The sequence below is a fragment of the Pituophis catenifer genome, unplaced genomic scaffold (genome assembly GCF_029215685.1).
Source record: "Pituophis catenifer annectens isolate HBS135680 unplaced genomic scaffold, rPitCat1.0.hap2 SCAF_10, whole genome shotgun sequence".
Lineage (NCBI taxonomy): Eukaryota > Metazoa > Chordata > Lepidosauria > Squamata > Colubridae > Pituophis > Pituophis catenifer.
This window is the reverse complement of record NW_027256890.1, coordinates 19363704-19381813: the sequence shown is the minus strand read 5'-3', so window position 1 is coordinate 19381813 and position 18110 is coordinate 19363704. Positions and strand designations below refer to the sequence as shown.

Here is an 18110-nt window from a genome sequence, read left to right as displayed (position 1 = left end):
TAAAATCGTGCGGCTAACTCGCTTTTACGTTTCTTGCAGGGGTCCTTAAGTGTGAGTTTTGGGGGAAGTAGGGCGCACAACCATTATTTTTTTCTTTTTATTTGATTTATATGCCGCCCTTCTCCGGAGACTCAGGGCGGCTTACAGTGCGTTAAGCAATAGCCTTCATCCTTTTGTATATTTATACAAAGTCAGCTTATTGCCCCCGCAAACTGGGTCCTCACATTAGACGACTTTCATCCAGGATTTAAACCCCCCCTTTTTTTTTCAAGTATGTGACAAGTTCAAACGGTCGCTAATTCGAGGAAGACCTGAACGGAAGTTTGTTTCAAGATCCAGAAGCCGGAACGGCTCGAGAAGGAAGGAAGGCGGGGGGGGGGACCCAAAAAAAATGCACTACGCGTCCAGAAAAACAGAATGGGGTTTTCATTTTTATATACAAGACACATTTATCCATTAAATTTAGAACACAGTACAAAAAAAACCACTTCAACTAATTAATCTTACAACGCGGTTCAGATCAGTTACTGCTCTTATTCCTAATAATAAAGGAGGGGAGGGCATTGGGGAGGGAGGGGGGAAGGAGGGAGGGAGGGGGGGGAATTCCAGGTGTTGCCTCCTTTGGATTCGCTGGGCAGTAATTTATTTTGGGGGGGGAGGTCGGGCGGTGGGCAAGGCTCGGGAGGGGGCGAGAGGGAGAGTCAAGGAGTAGAAAACAAAACAGAAAAAAAGAAAGAAAAAAAAACAAAACAAATAAAAAGGCCCCTAACGGCTGAACGGCTCTCTGAATGAATGCGGGGAGAGGGAGGGAAGGAAAAAAAAAAAAGAGGAGAGAGAGAGAGAGAGAGAGAGAAAAAAGAAAAGATGCAAATTCTATATTACATACGATAATGGGAGATGATGGGGGATGAAAGGAAGAGGAAGAGGGAAGGAGGGAGGAACATCCGGTCCGGTCCGAGACCGACCGGACGGATGGGCGTCTCCCAAGGCTTTTGTCGGGGCCGTGCCGAGGGGGGAGGGAGGCACTCTCCCGGGGGGGTGGGGGGGTGGAGGGAGGGGCGGGGGAGGGCGGGGGTCTCTCGTTCCTTTTTTTTGTTTTGTTTCGTTTTTTGGATGGGTCTCTGTCGTTCTTCTGCCGGGTCTCTTGGTCGAAGTGTCCCGCTGCTGCTGCTGCTGCCGCCGTGGGGAGGAGGAGGAGAAGAGAGGGGGGATGTATCAGTTGGCACCCCAGTTGTAGCTGTTGTAGGCCGACTTGTTAGCCTGCGATTTCTGCGGGATGGAACTGCCTTGGCTGCGCTGGCCGGTGCTGCTCTGCAAGGGGGAGCGGGGGAAGAAAAGGGAGGGGGGCAAATGGAAGAAAAAGGGGTTGAGAGTCGGCCAACAACGCACCTCCCCCCCATCTACACTCGGTTTAAGAGACGGAGCAGACTCGAGCCCCGGATCCTGGAATCGGAAGGAAAAAAAAAACAAAACCCAAAAAACTCGGAAAATGTTATTGCTTAAATGCTCGCGTTGCCCGTCGCTTATCCGGCGACTCTGGAAGTCTGGCAGCCGTACGGTAAAGAGGATGTAAAAGGATGGGCACGTTAAGACATGCGTTTTTCTAGTTTTGTAGTATTTATATAGTTTTAGGGTTGGGTTTTTTTTTTTTTTAAATATTGTAAGCTTCCCAGAGTTAACCTAGGTAAGATGGGTGGCCAATAAATTTGGCAGACAGACAGAGATGATAGACAGGTTGATTTAGATGATAGGTAGGTAGGTAGGTAGATAGGTAGGACAGATAGATAGATAGATAGATAGATAGATAGATAGATAGATAGATAGATGGATGGATGGATGGATGGATGGATGGATGGATGGATGGATGGATGGATGGATGGATGGATGGATGGATGGATGGATGGATGGACGGACGGATGGGTAGGTAGATAGATAGGTTGGTGTATGGATGAATGGGTAGGTAGGTAGATAGATAATGAATAGATAGATATATAAATAGGATGGATGGGTGGATGGATGGATAGATAGATAGATAGATAGATAGATAGATAGATAGATAGATAGAGGGATAGATAGAGGGATAGATAGAGGGATAGATAGATAGATAGATGATAGATAGATAGATAGATAGATAGATAGATAGATAGATAGATAGATAGATAGATAGACAGACAGACAGACAGACAGACAGACAGACAGACAGACAGGTTGGTGGATGGATGAATGGATGGATGGGTAGGTAGATAGATAGGTTGGTGGATGGATGAATGGATGGGTAGGTAGATAGATAAATAGATAGACAGACAGACAGACAGGTGGATGGATGGATGAACAGATACACACACAGAGGGAGAGAAACAGACAGACAGATAGACAAGACAGACAGATGGATGGATGAATAATAATAGATAAGATACATAGATGATAGGTATGTATTGAGGCAGGCAGGCAGACACATAGACAGACAGATTAGGGATGGGAGCCGGTGACGAGGCCAAGTCCATCCCAGGTGCCATTTCATGCTTACCTGCCCGTCTTGCTGCAAATGGTGATGCAAGATTTGGGAGTGAGGTTGTTGGTGGGGGGTCAGGATGTGCATGAAGGGAGCCGGGGGGTAGGCCGCGGCCGTGGCAGGGTTGATGGGGCCCCCGCTGCCCAGCGCCGACGGCAAGTTGAAGGAGGCCGCGGGCGTCCCAGTGTGAAATCCCTGCTTCTCAAAGGACTGCTGCGGAGGGAAGGAAAGGGAAGGGAGGTCGGCTCACACGCCAACTTTAAAGACTCGCGGGCTTCAACTCCCAGAATTCCCCAGCCCCTATAACTAAGGAGGAACTAGAACTCCCTGTCAGCTGGTGATTGGCACAAAATCATCCAGCCGACTTTCACTTCTCAGGCAGGACTAGAACTCTCCATCTCCTGGTGACTGGTCCAAAGTCACCCAGCTAAATTCCATGCTTAAGGTGGGACTAGAACTCCCCTTTTCCTTGGGATTGGCCCAAAGTCACCCAGCTGACTTTCATGTCTAAGGCGGGACTAGAATTGTCTCCCGATGATTGGCTCAAAGTCACCCAGCTAAATTCCATAAGGCGGGACTAGAACTCCCCATCTCCTGGTGATTGGCTCAAAGTCACCCAGCTTGCTTTCATGCCTAAAGTGGGACTAGAACTCTCGGTCTCCTGGTAATTGGTCCAAAGTCACCCAGCCAAATTCCATGCTTAAGGTAGAATTAGAACTCCTGGTTACTAGGCCAGAACCTTTACCACTAGGCCAGACTGGCTCTTATCGCTATAAATCTTTTTATCCCTAGTCTCCCAGGGATAAAATACACATTTTTCACAAATTACCAACCTGCGTTTTAGAATAAACAGACCCAGAGATATCAGGCACTCCTGTGTTACTGGATGTTACGGAAACTCCTGGAGAGAGAGAGAGAAAGAGAAAGAGAAAGAGAAAGAGAGAGAGAGAGAGAGAGAGAGAGAGAGAGAGAGAGAGAGAGAGAGACGGAGAGAGAGAAAGTGGGAGGGGGGGAAGGAGCAGAATTAGCAATCTTAATCAATCAGTTAGAATTAGCATCCAAAATAGGCTTTGGGGTTAGAATCTTGTGTAGCCAATATGAATTGTCTGTAAATCTCAAATTCTTAAGACAGTTTGGGAAACATCTCCCAAAAGCAGCAACGGCTCTTTGTCCCTGGTTTTCAAAGGGTAGGCTGCCCCTGCAGCTGGAAGTTCCTTTGGGATTCAAAAGTCAGAGATCCTGACATCTCCATGGAATCCGACGCACAAGCTCAATACAACCGGTCGTTCGGTGACCGTTTGAAGTTACTACGGCCCTGAAAAAATGGGACTTACAACTGTTTTTCACACTTATGACTCAATTATTGCAGCATCCGGTCAGGGGATCCAAAAGATGCTCGGCAACCGACTCGTATTTATGACGGTGTCCCAAGTCACGTGATTCTGAGACCTTCTGACGAGCCAAGTCAGATTCGCTTAACAGCCCCGTTACTAACTTAATCTTAATTAGTTAACTTAAACTTAATTAATTACTAACTAATCGCTGAAGCGATTCGCTGGCGGCCAGGAAGGTCGAAAAACGGGGCCAAATTCACCGAACCACCGTCTCGCTTTTTGGAAAAGAGAAATTTTGGCCTCCGGCGCCGTCGTAAGTCATGACAGCCTCAGGGTAAGAATTTAGCAAGCGGCCCCGCTGAACGGACCCGGAAAGCGTATAAAAAGCGTGCGCTAGATTCTGCTCCTCCCCACTCATTACGAATCGAAGGCTGCCCGTTTACAATCTCCTTACCTGTGCTGTATCCGTGGGACCCGTAACCACTGGCTTGTTGAAATGGGGCGGCCGAGGCATTCACGCTGACGTTGACGCTGTGCTGTTTGGAAGAAGTAGGCGCGACCTGGGGAAAGCAGAGAGGAGGGAGAATGAGGAGAGGGAGGGGGAGAGGCGGGAAGGGGGCTCAACCCCCCCGCCCCCCCCCCCCACAGCAGGCTGGCATACTCACGGGAAAGACAGCGGGCCCGTACTGAAAAGTGCTGGGCAGCCCGGGAACCCCGGTGTAGTAGGGCAGGCTGGTATAACTGTAGCCAGGCGGTAAGGCTGGGTTGAGGAACGTCTGTTGGGTGGTATGGTGCGTTTGGGTCTGGTTCTGTTGAGGCTGGGCCAGCGTGGTCGCCGGCGCGGGCGAAGAGGCATCGCCTCGGCCAAATTTCGTGAGATCACCTGGAAGAGATGGGAGGGGGGGCGTGTGGGTAAAGCCGGGCCCTGTCCCGGCGCAGCAAATTCGTGCCGGATGGTGTGATGACCCAGGGCACGGCACAGCTGGCAGTTCAAACCGCCCCTTTATTGCTCCAAATTTCCCCAAACGCTCCCACGTTTCTGGCCAGTCCCAGAGCAAAGTGATGTCAACCCCCCACACACACACCTCAAGCAGCCTCTCTGCCTGCAAATAATCCAGCCCAACTCTGTGTACACCAAGGCTGCAGAGCAATTAAATCCAAGCAGGGCAAATCAAGGAGTTCAGGAAGGAAAGAATCCAAGGAATGAGTCCAGAACACCAGAAGGAATGGAAGGACTCTTGGGAAGTTCAAATATCGGCACTCAATACTTCGGGAACTCAGTGTTTGTTCCTGACAAATGCCCCTCCCCACAGCATCTCAAGTCCCATTCCCCAGGTGTGCCTTGTGAAGAGAGGCAGGGCGCTCTCTTCCCGAGTAGTTGGGTCAGTCTGCGCTGTTCTCGCCTTCTCTCCACTCTCCATGCTCTCGGATCAGGAGGGGGTGGTCCTTGCTCCTCGCCTGAGCACTATGTTCAACCTGCCCCCGTTCCTCCCGGTCTACAAACTGTCCTAATCCTGAAAGGCCCTGGCCTGACTGGCCCTGCCCTTCCCCATTTTCCTTCAAAGCCAACGAAGCCGCCCCCTCAATCTCTGTCAGTTCAGGTTCCAGCTCGTCTTCCCCTGTCGGGCATGGGGGCATGACAGTTCGGTGTGGGTGAAAGGTTTGATTTGCCATCTGTTTGCCCCAAAGGAATCTCCCTCCCTTTCGGTCTCTCCTCTTACCAGAATAAGGGCTGTTCAAGCTTGCATCTCTTCCGGTCAGAGGGGTGGTCGGTGTGGGAAACGGGATACTGTAGTAGTCCTGGAAGGAAGGGAGGAAGAGAGAAGTGAGGAAGGGGGAAGGTGACGCCCCAGTAACGGGAAATTACTTTTGCAGACTTTACAATCAGTTGTGGGTTTCCAATTTTTTTTCTACCGGTTCTGTGGGCGTGGCATGGTGGGTGTGGCATGGCTTGGTGGGCGTGGCAGGGGAAGGATACTGTAAAATCTCCATTCCCACCCTATTCCAGGGGAAGGATACCGCAAAATCCCCATTTCCTCCCGATCAGCTGGGACTCGGGAGGCAGAGAATAGTTAGGGGCGGGGCCAGTCAGAATTTTTACTACCGGTTCTCCGAACTACTCAAAATTTCCGCTACCGGTTCTCCAGGACCGGTCAGAATCTGCTGAAACCCACCTCTGTTTACAATAAAAGTGGGGGGAAAGATACCACAGCAGCAAATTTAGTTTTTTTTTCTTTCTTTCTTTTTTTTAAAAAAAGGTCCTTACAAAAGAAACCTCGCAGCTACAGGTAGTCCTTGACTTCCAACGGTTCATCTAGTGTCCGTCCAAAGTTACAACGGCATTGAAAAAAAGTGACTCAGGACCGGGTTTTTTCACACTTATGACCACTGCAGCATCCCCGTGGTCACGTTGTCAAAATTAAGACGCTCGGCATCTCGTATTTATGATGGTCACAGCATTCCTGAGGGGGTCACTCGGTCCCCCTTTGCGAACTTCTAACCAGAAAAGTCGAGGGCGAATCCCTTTGCAACTGAGTGACTAATTTTAACAAGCGCAGGGATTCACTTAAACGACTGCCTGATTGGGGTAGATTGCAGGGGTGATGCGGAAATATAATTGGATGTCATTTTATTCTATTTTACATATTTATGGATTAAATTATCGTATTTTATGCTATAACTATTGTATTTTACCCTACTCCTCATTTTAAATTGTTTGTTTGGAAATTTCAACTGCAGCAAGAAAAGTTCGTAAAAGGGGGGCAAAGCTCTCGTAACCAATGTCTCCCTTAGCAACAGAAATTTTGGGCTCCATTGTGGCCATTAAGGCGAGGACTGCCTGTTGGGGAAGGCTGGGTTGAACTCACCAATGGGAACCTTGTCTGAAGCATCTGTAAGTCATCGTAGCCATAAACCTGTGGCTGCAACAGAAGCCGAGCGAGTTGCAAAGAAGTTGAGAGAGAGAGAGAGAGACAGAAACAGAGAGAGAGAGAGACAGAAATTAGGAATTTTTCAAAACATTTCATAGTGAGATGATGATTATTATTTTTGGATGCCCTAACTGGGATTTCAAAGAGGCAGCTTTAGAGATCTGGGTGGGCTTTAATTTACACCGAGATTATTTATACATTGGTCCATATGCTGTTAAGAAATGCCTGCCTTAAAAATAAAATTAGAAGCCAAATTGTGTTCTGCTAGACTGGCATAGTAAAGCATAAACGTTATCGAGGAAAGACATTTTCAAAATGTGTAAACTTCACAGGAAAATGCACAAGTGGAAAACAAAACAAAACAAAACAAAACTCATTTCATTTTACATTTTTTCTCACTCGTTCCATTTGTCGACAACTGCGGAAGCCTCAAAGCGAGGGCTGTGCATAGGTGACAATTTTTAGGGATTGTTCTCTGACACGCATAGAATGTTATTACTTTAACTGCAGAGTGACCGCGCTTTAACTCTAAATAAAGTAACATTCTTGGTGTTATGTTGTTTACAGGTTAAAGCAGCGGGATTCTGTAATCAGAACCTCTTCCGGTTTATTCAAGCGGAAAGAAGAAAAATAAATCAAGATATTTCGGGATGAATGTTTACCCTGGACAGGCACTCTTTCCTAAAATCCCAGGGAGAACAGCTACTTTAACTGGTGCCCTGTGTTAACAGCGACAGGATTATCTGATTTAGAGATGGGTTGAGGAACAAACTAGCTTTTCTCTCCCCAGTGAGGGAGAAGATCATTTGCAAATATTTTTTTTCTTCTTGCCAACGGGTGTCCGAGACAGTTGTTGTGAGTTCAGGCAGTGTTTGTGGGGGCTGCGACAACCACATCCGGTACTGCTCGGGGTTGTTCTCCCACGCGCTGTCCCTCCTGCTCCTCTACTGGTTAAGAGTGGAGTAGGATCTACTGGCGTGGGTTCGCCGAGGTGGAGGATGGCCCGGTGGGCCTGACTCACCGGGTAGGCGTGCAGCAGCCCTGGCGCCATGATGTACGGGTTCGGCAACAACGGTGGCACGCCGGGAGGCAGGTTGGGGGGAGCCTTTCCTATAAGGAGGAAGAAGATGGGGAAGGAGGAGGACAAGATGGAGGAGGAGGAAAAGGAAGAGGAGGGGGAAGAAAAGAAGAAGGAGAAAAAGTAGTGGAGGAAGAAAAGGAAGAAGAGGAGGAGGAAGAAAGAAGGGAGAAGGGAAAAGGAGAGGGGAGGAGGAGGAGGAAAAGAGGAGGAGGAGGAGGAAGAATAAGAATGAGGAAGAAAGAAGGGAGAACGGAGGAGAAGGTGAAGGAGGAGAAGGAGAAGAAAGGAGGAGATAAAAATGATGAAGATGGAGGAAAAGAAAAAGGAGAAGGAAATGATGAAGATGAGATGGAGAAGGAAAAGGAAAAGGAGGAGGAAAAAAAAGAGGGTTATAATTCGATCCTGGGGAAGTGCAAAGGGTGAGAAAGAGACTCAAGGCAGCTCCGACTTGATTCAGTTTGGTAACAAGACGGAGTAGAGAGAAATTTCTCCCAGGCTTTACTGGGAGAAATAATACCCTACAATCAAATTTTTTTTTTGACCTGCCCTCCTTCAAAGGGCTTCCGTCCATCTTGAAATCCTCTCCCTACCCAACGGTCATCACCAGGACTGACCAACTGACCAACCAACCAACCAACCGACCGACCAACCCAACCCTGGTCCTTGAGGAAACACCTGACGTCGTGGCTATGGAGTTCCGGGTGGTGGCCGTCACAGTGGAGTTATTACTGAGGCTCAGGCCCAGGCTGCTGACGCTGCTCAGGCTTGAGGGGGCACTGACCACCGGCGGTGCGGCCGAGACAGTACTGGAGGCGGTGGAGAAAGTGCTTGTAGAAGAGTGGAGCACGGCTTCGCTCTCCATGCTGGTGTGCTACAGAAGGAGGGGAGGGGGAAGACGACGGGAGAGAAAGCAACGGGAGACGTAAGGAGGTCAGGATGGTGGAGGACCTTGAGGTGGTCAGCTTCAGAAATGGGCACACAGAAGTAAGAGTCCACTGCAAGGTCCTGGATGCTGTCTGAACTTGTCTCCTTGCCGAGGTTTCACAACCCAACTAGGTTAAGTCTGTCAACACCCAGATAAGCAGGGATTGACACCAGAGAAACCATCGAGCAGAAAGCAATACTCCAGTCAAGGAACCACCAAGGAGAAACCCACCCAGCCCCAACGCTGGCAGGGCAAGCTACCGTGTTTCCCCGAAAATAAGACCCGGTCTTATATTTTTTTGGATCCCGAAATAAGCGCTTGGCCTTATTTTCAGGGAGGTCTTATTATTTTGGGGCGCGTGGAGCAAGACGGAGCTCCTCTTGCCGTCTTACCTGATTTCCAGCTCTGCGTTTAAATATTTTCGGGGAGGGCTTATTTTCGGGGGAGGGAGAGAGGTTTAGTTTAGCGCATGCGCTCAAAAGCCCGATTGGGCTTATTATCAGGGGAGGTCTTATTTTCGGGAAAACAGGGTACTATATATAAACCAAGAGCAAAACCGCAGGCCGGTACTGATGATGTTATTTAGTTGGGTCATGAAACGTTTGCAAGAGAAGCACCAAGCTCAGAGTCATCGTCCCCCTCTTCCTCCCATCTCTTTCTTATTCTCATTCCCTTCCATTCCACACACCCCTCTTCCTCTTCTAGCACGGATGACGTTACCAAGCTGGGTCATGAAAACGTCTGCCAGAAAACGACCACACTCCCACAGCACCCCCACAGTTCGATCTTGAGCTACAAATATTCTCTTAGTTCAAATCCACCTTGGCCGATTCTGGAGATCTACGGGGCTTCAGTTTTGGGATTTGATTTGGGGGCTTGCCACTCCTGTCTAGCTTACAGGCTGAGTGAGGCAGGAATGGAGGGGTGGAGATGGCCTTTAGGAGCCTTAAGGGGACGGAAGGGGAGATGGTTCAAAGGGGAGAGAGAAGGTGGCCCTGTTTTTCTCAGGTGTTTCTCCCTGGTCCCTCGTCTGGATCCCCACTCACCAAGAGAGTCGAAGTTGACGTGCGACCAGAGGAAGTTGAGGAAGAGAGGCTGTTCTGTTGGGCAGGTAAGGTACTGTGGGAAGAAACATTTAAATCAACATTTAAGAATTCTCTTCCTTCCAATCATAAGTCAACTCGGTTTTCTCCGACACGGATTCTCTGGTGAAATCAAATTAAACAATTCTCCCCTTTTTTTCCCCTTGTCGTTGCTGTGCTGTGCATGTACTACAATTTGGAACTGTCTTTGAAAAAAATTTTTTTTTTATTTTTAAACAAATCAAAACATAATACGGCCAAAATATTTAATTATTTTTAAACTGTTTTTAAATTTTGTATGTTCTGTTTTATTCTGGCTGTTCACCGCCCTGAGTCCTGCTGGAGAAGGGCGGTGTACAAATTAAAATAAATAAATAAATAAATAAATAAAACAACCACCATCCATTACAATTACAGAAAGTGTGTCGATCGGTTATAATTCTTTTGTGCTTACTCCCATATCCAAAATTGACAGGTTATTTAATTTCTCTTATTTGACAGGTTATTATATCCCTCTATACTATTATTCTCATTTAACAATTGTTTAACAATGACTTGTCTCCCGTAAAAAAAACCCGCTTCATATCTTTTATTATTACATTTATTTCATATTTCATACTTCACTTCCATGCTTTATTTATCTTGGAACTGTCTTTATGTCTTCGGGAATGCAGGCGTTAAGTCCTCGATTCACCACGACGATTCAGCCCAAATTTTCTATTGTTAAGGGAGGCATCTTAAGGGAGTTTCGCCTCATTCTGTGACCTTCCTTGCCACAATTGTTAAAAGCGAATCAGGGCCAGCTGTTAAGTTAGTCCCACGGTTATGACGTGAGTCTGGCGTTCCCCCCACCCCATGGACTTTTGCTGGTCACAAAAGGGGATCGCATGACCGTCCTAAATACAGGTAATCCTCGACTTACGACCGCAATGGGGGGGGGGGGTTCTACAATTTATGTTGCTAAGCGAGACGTTTCTGAAGTGAGCTTTGTCCCATCTTACGACTTTTCTTGCCCATGTTTGTTAAGCGAATCGCGGCAGGGGCTAAATTAGTAACCCGGGCTTCCCCAGCTGATCACCAAAGGGGAATCACGTGATCCAATGAGTCCATTGCCAAGCGCCTGAATTTTGATTCCCGGGACCATGGGGGTCTGTCCTAAAGTTTACTCTTTCCAAGCGGGCTTTATAGTTTTGGGGGTTTTTTTGGCCTTCGTTTTTGGGCTTCAATAGCTGGAGGATTTGGGGTGGGGCTGAAGAGAGGGGCTCAAGGCACGGAAGGTGAAGAGGGCGGGGGCCTCGCTGGCTGTGCCCCCCCCAATCTCGACGGTACCTGCTGTGTTGCGTGGCGGCTGTGTTCGAGAGCTCCTCGGCGTGATTCAGGCTGCTGAGCACCGAGGAATGCTGGGTGGCCGTGGTCAGCAAGGAAGCTGCAGACACGGCGTCGCTCAGAGGGGCTGTGATGCTGGGGGCCGAAGGGGAGTCGGATTTTACAGCAGACCCGGCAGAACCTGGGGGAGGGGGGGGGGATTGAAGAGGCAGAGAGAACCAGGAGAGAAAGGAGGGAAGGGGGGTGGAAGAGGCAGACGGATTAAGCAGCGAACAGAACAAGAGCGGTCAAAGCAACGAGGAATATTTTTTGGATTTGTTAATCGCAAGAATGGGAAGTGGGAAATTTGGTTCCCCTGGGTGCTGATGTGATTTTGTTGCTGATGGGCTCTTAAAAGTGACCGTGTTAGGCCACCGTTCCTCAGCCTCCTGTGGAATTCTGGGAGTTGAAGTCCACGCATCTTAAAATGGCCGAGGAGGTTAAGAAACACCTAAGTAGATGCTTTCACAGACACCTGAGATCCAACCTTGTTCAGGAGCGGGATGTTTGACCCGGGCGCCGTATTCCCCTGCTCCGCCATGCTTGCTGCCCCCTTGCAAATCCCCTTCTAGGTGCGTTATGGGGTGGGCAAACACAGCCCCACAAGTATCAGAATGGGCAATTGAAGGATTCCCAGATTCAGTGCCCAACTGTAATCGGTCCTAGTTAACATGAGGGTGGACTTCCAAGATCCTGGAAAGAATTCCAGGGGGCAGCAAGGAAACGAGAGAGAGGGGATTCTTGGCCCTGAGCCAGAGAGATGCTAAGTGACACCTCCCCCTTTTTCAGTCTGCTCTCATGATGCTGGACTCAGCATTGACACTTCTGGGGTGCCAAAGTGAGAAATTCAGGCCAGGTTGGAAAGGGGGAGTATCATGCCGCCCACCCACCCCTCACATGCCCAAGCAAGGGGGCTTACCTTCAGTTGCCTGGGTGGTTTGCAACTGCGTCGGTGGCACCGAGCTGAAGCCGTTCTAGAGAAAAGGACAAGAGATACAAGATATGTAAACGGTTTTAAATTTTAAATTGGATTTTAATGGGATGTTTTTAATTGTGGGCCAAAGTATTTAATCTGGTTTTAAATTGTTTTTAACTTTTATATTTATGTATTTGATCTTGGCTGTTCACCACACTGAGCCCTTCGGGAGAAGGGCGATATATAAATATAATAAATAAATAAATAAATAAACAAACAAATAAATATACATACATACATATTGGGTTTTTGTACTGTGGCTGTAAGCCACCTGGACTCACTGGTGGCAAGATATTTTATATATATATATATATATATATATATATATATATATATATATATATATATGCAAAAAATTAAAATCTCGGGTGTTTTCCCGCGTCATGATAAATAAGTTAATTAAAATTGTTTAAAATTCTGGTTAAAATCCTAGCTTAAAATCTTCTAAAAAGAATTCTTAACCAGAATTTTAAACAATTTTAATTAACTTATTTATCATGACGCGGGAAAACACCCGAGATTTTAATTTTTTGCATATATACACCCGCGAAAACTTAAGAAGACATATCTATATCTATCTATATATCTATATCTATATCTATATCTATATCTATATCTATATCTATATCTATCTATCTATCTATACATATATATATATATATCTTCTATTTATCTGTCTCTCTTATCACTCTATCATCTATCAATCTATATTTATCTCTCTTTTCACTATTTCTCTATTATATCTATCTATCTATCTATCTATCTATCTATCTATCTATCTATCTATCTATCTAATCTTAACTGCCCATTTCTCTCTTAATTATCTTAATCAATACAACAGGGTCTAAACCTTCTAAATGCTGCAGAATTTGGCACCAAAGAACAAGCTTATATATATAGTTTTATCCCACCTTTAAAAGTTTACAGGTAACTTCAGACATTATCTTTCTTTATTATCTAAGAGATGTAATAGATAGTGTAATATATAATAGAAAATGTAATAGATAATAGAAGATTATCTAAAGAACCCTTTCCTCCTATTTTCCACACAACCACCTTGCAAGGTGGGTTGGGCTGAGAGAGAGGAACTGGTTGGAAGGCTCCCATCTGGCTTTCATGCCTATGGTGGGACTAGAACTCCCAGTCTCCTGGTGATTGTCCTAAAGTCACTCAGCAGGCTTTTATGGCTAAGATGGGACTAGAACTCTCCGTCTCCTGGTGACTGGCCTAAAGTCACCCAGCTGGCTTTCATGCCTATGGTGGGACTAGAACTCCCATTCTCCTGGTGACTGGCCCAAACTCACTCATCCGGCTTTCATGCCTAAGGCAGAACTAGAACTCACCGTCTCCTGGTTTCTCGACCAACCCCTTAACCACTACACCACCTGCCTTGCTCTGGAATTCTCCCTCCTAAGGATAAGCTTTTGTGAGTCTGACGCCGCCCAAGAGCTCCAGCCTACCTTGGCTTGGTTTAAGTCTTTTTGGGGCGAGGACGAAATGGAGTTGGGGTACCGCCGGGTCTGAGTGGATCTCTGCTCGTACAGTGGTCCCTGAGCACTGTTCTGGGAGGTATACGTTGCTGTAGGCATGGTGCCACTCGGGAAGGCCGAATCCTGGCTCTTGTTGGAGGAAATCGTGGGCAGAGACTCGCTGGAAAGGGAGAACGAGAAAAGAAAGTGGGTGAGATCAGGGGGGGATCCCAGAAGGGAAGAGAACTAGGTCTGGCTAGAAAGATAAAGAGGACTTGGAGCGATCAACGCTATTGGGCTGATGGTGAATTTCACATCTGCTGAACCAGATATTTCTGTGTTGGTTCTATTTTATTTTTTTGCTCTTTTAATTGTTTTGAGGTTTACCGTGTTTTTTGGAGTATAAGATGCACTTTTTCCCCACCTAAAAGAGGCTGAAAACGTGGGTGCGTCTTATATTCCGAATGTAGCTTTTCCGAAGCTTTTTTTCAGCCCTAAGGAGGCGCTAACAAGTGAAGCGAACTCTGTGCTTTCCCTGCTTTTCTCATTGCTTCTCTCTCCAAAGATCAGCTGGGCTTTAGAAGCTGTTTTTTATCCCCAAGCAGGGGATGAAAAGCCAGCAAACTAATATGCTGAAGCTGACCAGACTAGCCAGATGAATGCCTGGTAGGCAGATTTTTTCCCCCTCCTATTTTCCTCCCCAAAAACTAAGCTGCGTTTTATACTCCGAAAAATACAGTATTTTTTATTTTTCTTTCTTTTGTATTCTTTCTTTTTTGTGGGGAGGAAGGGGAAGTTCTGTATTTTATACTTTAATCTCATTTCGAATAAAATAAAAAATATATTTAAAGTGGGGGGGAGGGAAAGGGGGGGACTCATCTGCACCCGGACCTCGATCCTACCTAACCGATACCTACAGCGCCGCTGAGCCCCTCGCTGTGAGCGGTTTTGGGGGTTTCACCTGGCCGTGCTCGTGTAGAGGCTGTTGGGAGGCTGGCTGGCCGCGGTGCTCGTAGCAGGGGGGGCTTCGTACTCGGAGAGGACGGGCTCCGAACCGAACTGCAAGGCCCCGAATTGCAAGTTGAGTCCCGAAATGTCGGCCGAACCGGGCATCTCCACCGCCAGAGCTGGAATCTGAAGGACGAGACGGTTTGGTTTGTGACGGAAAAGGTTGGTTTGCGGGGTTTTGGCTGATGAGGTCGGTTTGTGGTTCTAGAACTGGCCAGTAGATATTATTGTGCACCCAACATCTTGTTCAGGCATCACGGGGCAACTGGGCAGCCGTGTAGCTGCAACAGTGAATTCGCCCATGATGCTGGCGTTTGCTGTGGCATGCACTGTCCCCCCTTTAAGGCTATGTCCGAGCCCAAAAGGGTCTACTGGCATGCGGCCGACCCGAGGCCGGATCGATCAAAACCACGCGTGCTGGGAGACATTCCTAAATCCTTCTTGCAAAGACAAGAACCCAAGTTTGTTTCGATTGAAAACTGATTTAAATTCACTGCACCCTTTTCCTGATTTCCCCATTCAGCCATGTCAAAGTTGTCAGTTGTTAAAAGGACTGCAGTGGCCAAGCATGGCTGTGGCCCTTGGATTTCAAGTAGGGGCCCCTTAGCCTAGAGAAGCATCTCTCAACCTCAATAATTTAATTTAAATCCTTTAATTTTAAGATGTGTGGACTTTGCTACCTTAGGGGAAACCCTCTAGTGGTGTCTTAGTTAGCCAGCTTGAGGCCAGGATTTCGGGGCCTGTGTCATCCCTGCACCCCCCGCCCCAAAAGGGGGGACAACACATCCAATTTGAAAGCGGTCCCTGCCCCCCCTCCACCCCCTGGTTCTTCTGCTCTCTCACCTTTGATGTCAAGGAGGCCTTCTTCTTCTGTTGTTTTAATTTTTGCTGGGCCGGCTGAGGGCTGGAGGAATCCGGCGACATCTGAGAGACCGGGTTGGTTTTCGTGGCGAGGGGGGAGGACGGAGGTGGCGGAGCCGAAACGGAAGAGGCCGTTGCCACCGGCTGCTTTTCCTGGAGGAATACTTCCATCATGGCGGAGGTGGGGGCAAAGGCCTGCCGTTTGGTGAAGGGGCTGTGCACCGCCGGTTCCGAGGAGTTCTTTAGGTCTGCAGGCCACCGGGAAAGAGGGAGGGAGGGAGAGAAAGAGAGAAAGTTGGCACGGGGGTCCCCCTTCCCACGGAAAGCAAAGAAAACGAATAGGTTCCTTGGGCAAAATATCTGAATGTTGCAGGTGTATCATTGTATCATCGTGTGCTGACATTGGACAGGTAGGACCCAAGCGAGCCTCCAGCAACTTGTTACAAAGCTCTTTTCCCCCAGCTTCTCTCAACCTTGCAAGGTAGACCGCAGAGAACAAATTAATTCGACTTTTATTGTTAGGCTACATCGCCGGAAGCTTGAAAACCTAAATCTTCCGTCGTCTTTTTTTTTTTTTTTTACAGCCTGAGAAACTAGGGAGGGTTCCTTCTGTGCCTCTTTCTCTACCTGTTAGGCGGGCTGAGGGCTCAGCAGTCTCTTATCTAACTGTTCCCTAGGGCAGCATCGCTTCCCTATCTCTCTAGCCGATTCATCCCACAGATGAGTTAATTCTACTTTTATCGTAGAGGTTAAACTTTACCAGAAGCTTGCAAGGTTGAAAGGACAGTTTCTCCCGCCGTCTCTTTTACAGCCTGAGAAACTAGGGAGGGTTCCTGGTGCGGTAGGTTTTTTTTTGCTCTGCCTGTTACGCAGCTGAGGGCTCAGCTGTCTCTTATCCGACGGTTCCCTAGGCAGCATTTTTTCCATGCCATTTCCCAAGGCCATTCACTTAGCACAGAGGAGCTAATTCTACTTTATTGTAAGGTTACTTTTCCCAGTAAGCCTGCGAGGCTGAAAGTACAAAACTCCCACCATCTCCTTTACATCGTGAGAAACTAGGGAGGGTGTCAGGTTTCCAAGTGATGAAACCCATTCAAAAAAAAAAAAAAAAATAAGCAAAGTCCATCTCCCAAAACAAATTTCTTTTAGGGTCCCTTCTGATCCTCTTTTTATCACCCATTATGCAGCTCTGGGCTATGCCCTCCCTTATCCAACTGTTCTCTAAAGCTACACCGAGACAATCTTGCAAGTCTGAAAGTACAAAGCTCCCACCGTCTCTTCTGCAGCCTGTGAAACTAGGGAGGGTCCCTTCTGATCCTCTTTCTCCACTAGTTATACAGCTGAGGGCTCAGCGGTCTCTTATCTGACTGTTCCCTTAGGCCAGTGATGGCGAACCTTTTCGGCACCGAGTGCCCAAACCAGACCGTGATGGCAAATCTATGGCACGTGTGCCAGAGGTGGCATACAGAACCCTCTCTGTGGGCATGTGCGCCATCGCCAGCTGTTGTTCTGGTTTCTGGCATGGGGCATGCATATCAGTCAGCTGATCTTCGTGCACGCCAGAGTCCCGGCAACTTGGAAACCAGCTGGCTGGCACACATGTGCATGCCGGAAACCACAACAGCAGCTGTTGACGGCGCGCGTGCCCGCAGAGGTTCTGCGTGTCACCTCTAGCATGCCTGCCATAGGTTCACCATCACGCCCTAGGCAGTGTCTCCTCGTCCCCTAAGGCCCTTCCCACATCTCATTATAGCTACTCTCTTACGCCCCCCAGCTGGAACATCTTACCATACTGCACAAGGGAGGAGGATTGGCTCGTGCTGCCAATATCCCATGAGGAGGCCGCGTTGCTGCTTCCGGATGGCTGGGGATGTTGGGCCGCCAACTGGGCCAGGGCCTGGGCGGTCTTGAACTGCTCCAGGAACTGAGAGCCGGTAGTGGTAGTGGTGGTGGTACTGCTGCTGCTCTTCCCCTCCCCAACTTCGCTGAAGCCCTTTCCAAGCACACCGACCTGAAGCGGGGGGGGAGGGGGGGAAGGACGCACAGCCACAATTAATCCAGATTCTCAAAACAGCCCCATCAGAGAGGACTTAAAAAAAAAAAGGTAAAGGATTTTACTCCACTGGTCGCTGCTGATTCTTTGGAGGGGGGGGGGCGCTCGCCATCAAGCCAGCGCTGTCCAAAGGTATTTACGGTCACGTGGCCAGCATGACATCACGGAGCGCTGTTTGCTTCCCACCGAAGTGGTTCCTATTTATCTACTCGCATCTGCATGCTTTCAAACTGCTAGGCTAGCAGGAGCTGAGGGGAGGACAGGAGCTCACCCTGTTGTCTGGCACCCGGGTCTCGAACCTGGGCTGCCGGCTTTTCAGCCGACAAGTCCAGCTTTATCTTTAAACTATATATTTATTTATTTAGAACATTAATATTGCCGCCTACTCGCAACATGGTGACTACTCAAGGCGGCTTACAAGGATATAAAAACAGCATATAAAAGAAATAAAAATAATAAAAAAAAGATAACACTTTGTGGACCCCCTGTGATGACACTGCAGCCCCCGCCCCCC

At 48.0% G+C, this 18110-nt stretch overlaps 1 protein-coding gene across 4 annotated transcripts in view; it reads right to left on the bottom strand.

Annotated features, from left to right (window-relative positions):
• Positions 1–409: 409 nt before the first annotated feature.
• Positions 410–18110, bottom strand: part of UBAP2L (ubiquitin associated protein 2 like) — a 41828-nt gene continuing 24127 nt past the window's right edge. For 3 of the 4 annotated variants that reach the window (XM_070951441.1, XM_070951440.1, XM_070951444.1), the window contains 16 exons: positions 17332–17554; positions 15526–15791; positions 14636–14808; positions 13666–13855; positions 12149–12203; positions 11194–11371; positions 9829–9901; positions 8533–8728; positions 7798–7886; positions 6714–6767; positions 5568–5646; positions 4512–4729; positions 4301–4406; positions 3346–3413; positions 2528–2725; positions 410–1311 (listed from right to left, as the gene is read on the bottom strand). In XM_070951441.1, coding sequence (XP_070807542.1) covers positions 1216–1311; positions 2528–2725; positions 3346–3413; positions 4301–4406; positions 4512–4729; positions 5568–5646; positions 6714–6767; positions 7798–7886; positions 8533–8728; positions 9829–9901; positions 11194–11371; positions 12149–12203; positions 13666–13855; positions 14636–14808; positions 15526–15791; positions 17332–17554 — 2262 coding nt within the window. In that variant the 3' untranslated portion in view covers positions 410–1215. The remainder of the gene's footprint in view (positions 1312–2527; positions 2726–3345; positions 3414–4300; positions 4407–4511; positions 4730–5567; positions 5647–6713; positions 6768–7797; positions 7887–8532; positions 8729–9828; positions 9902–11193; positions 11372–12148; positions 12204–13665; positions 13856–14635; positions 14809–15525; positions 15792–17331; positions 17555–18110) is intronic. The other variant, XM_070951442.1, reaches the window with a different exon arrangement.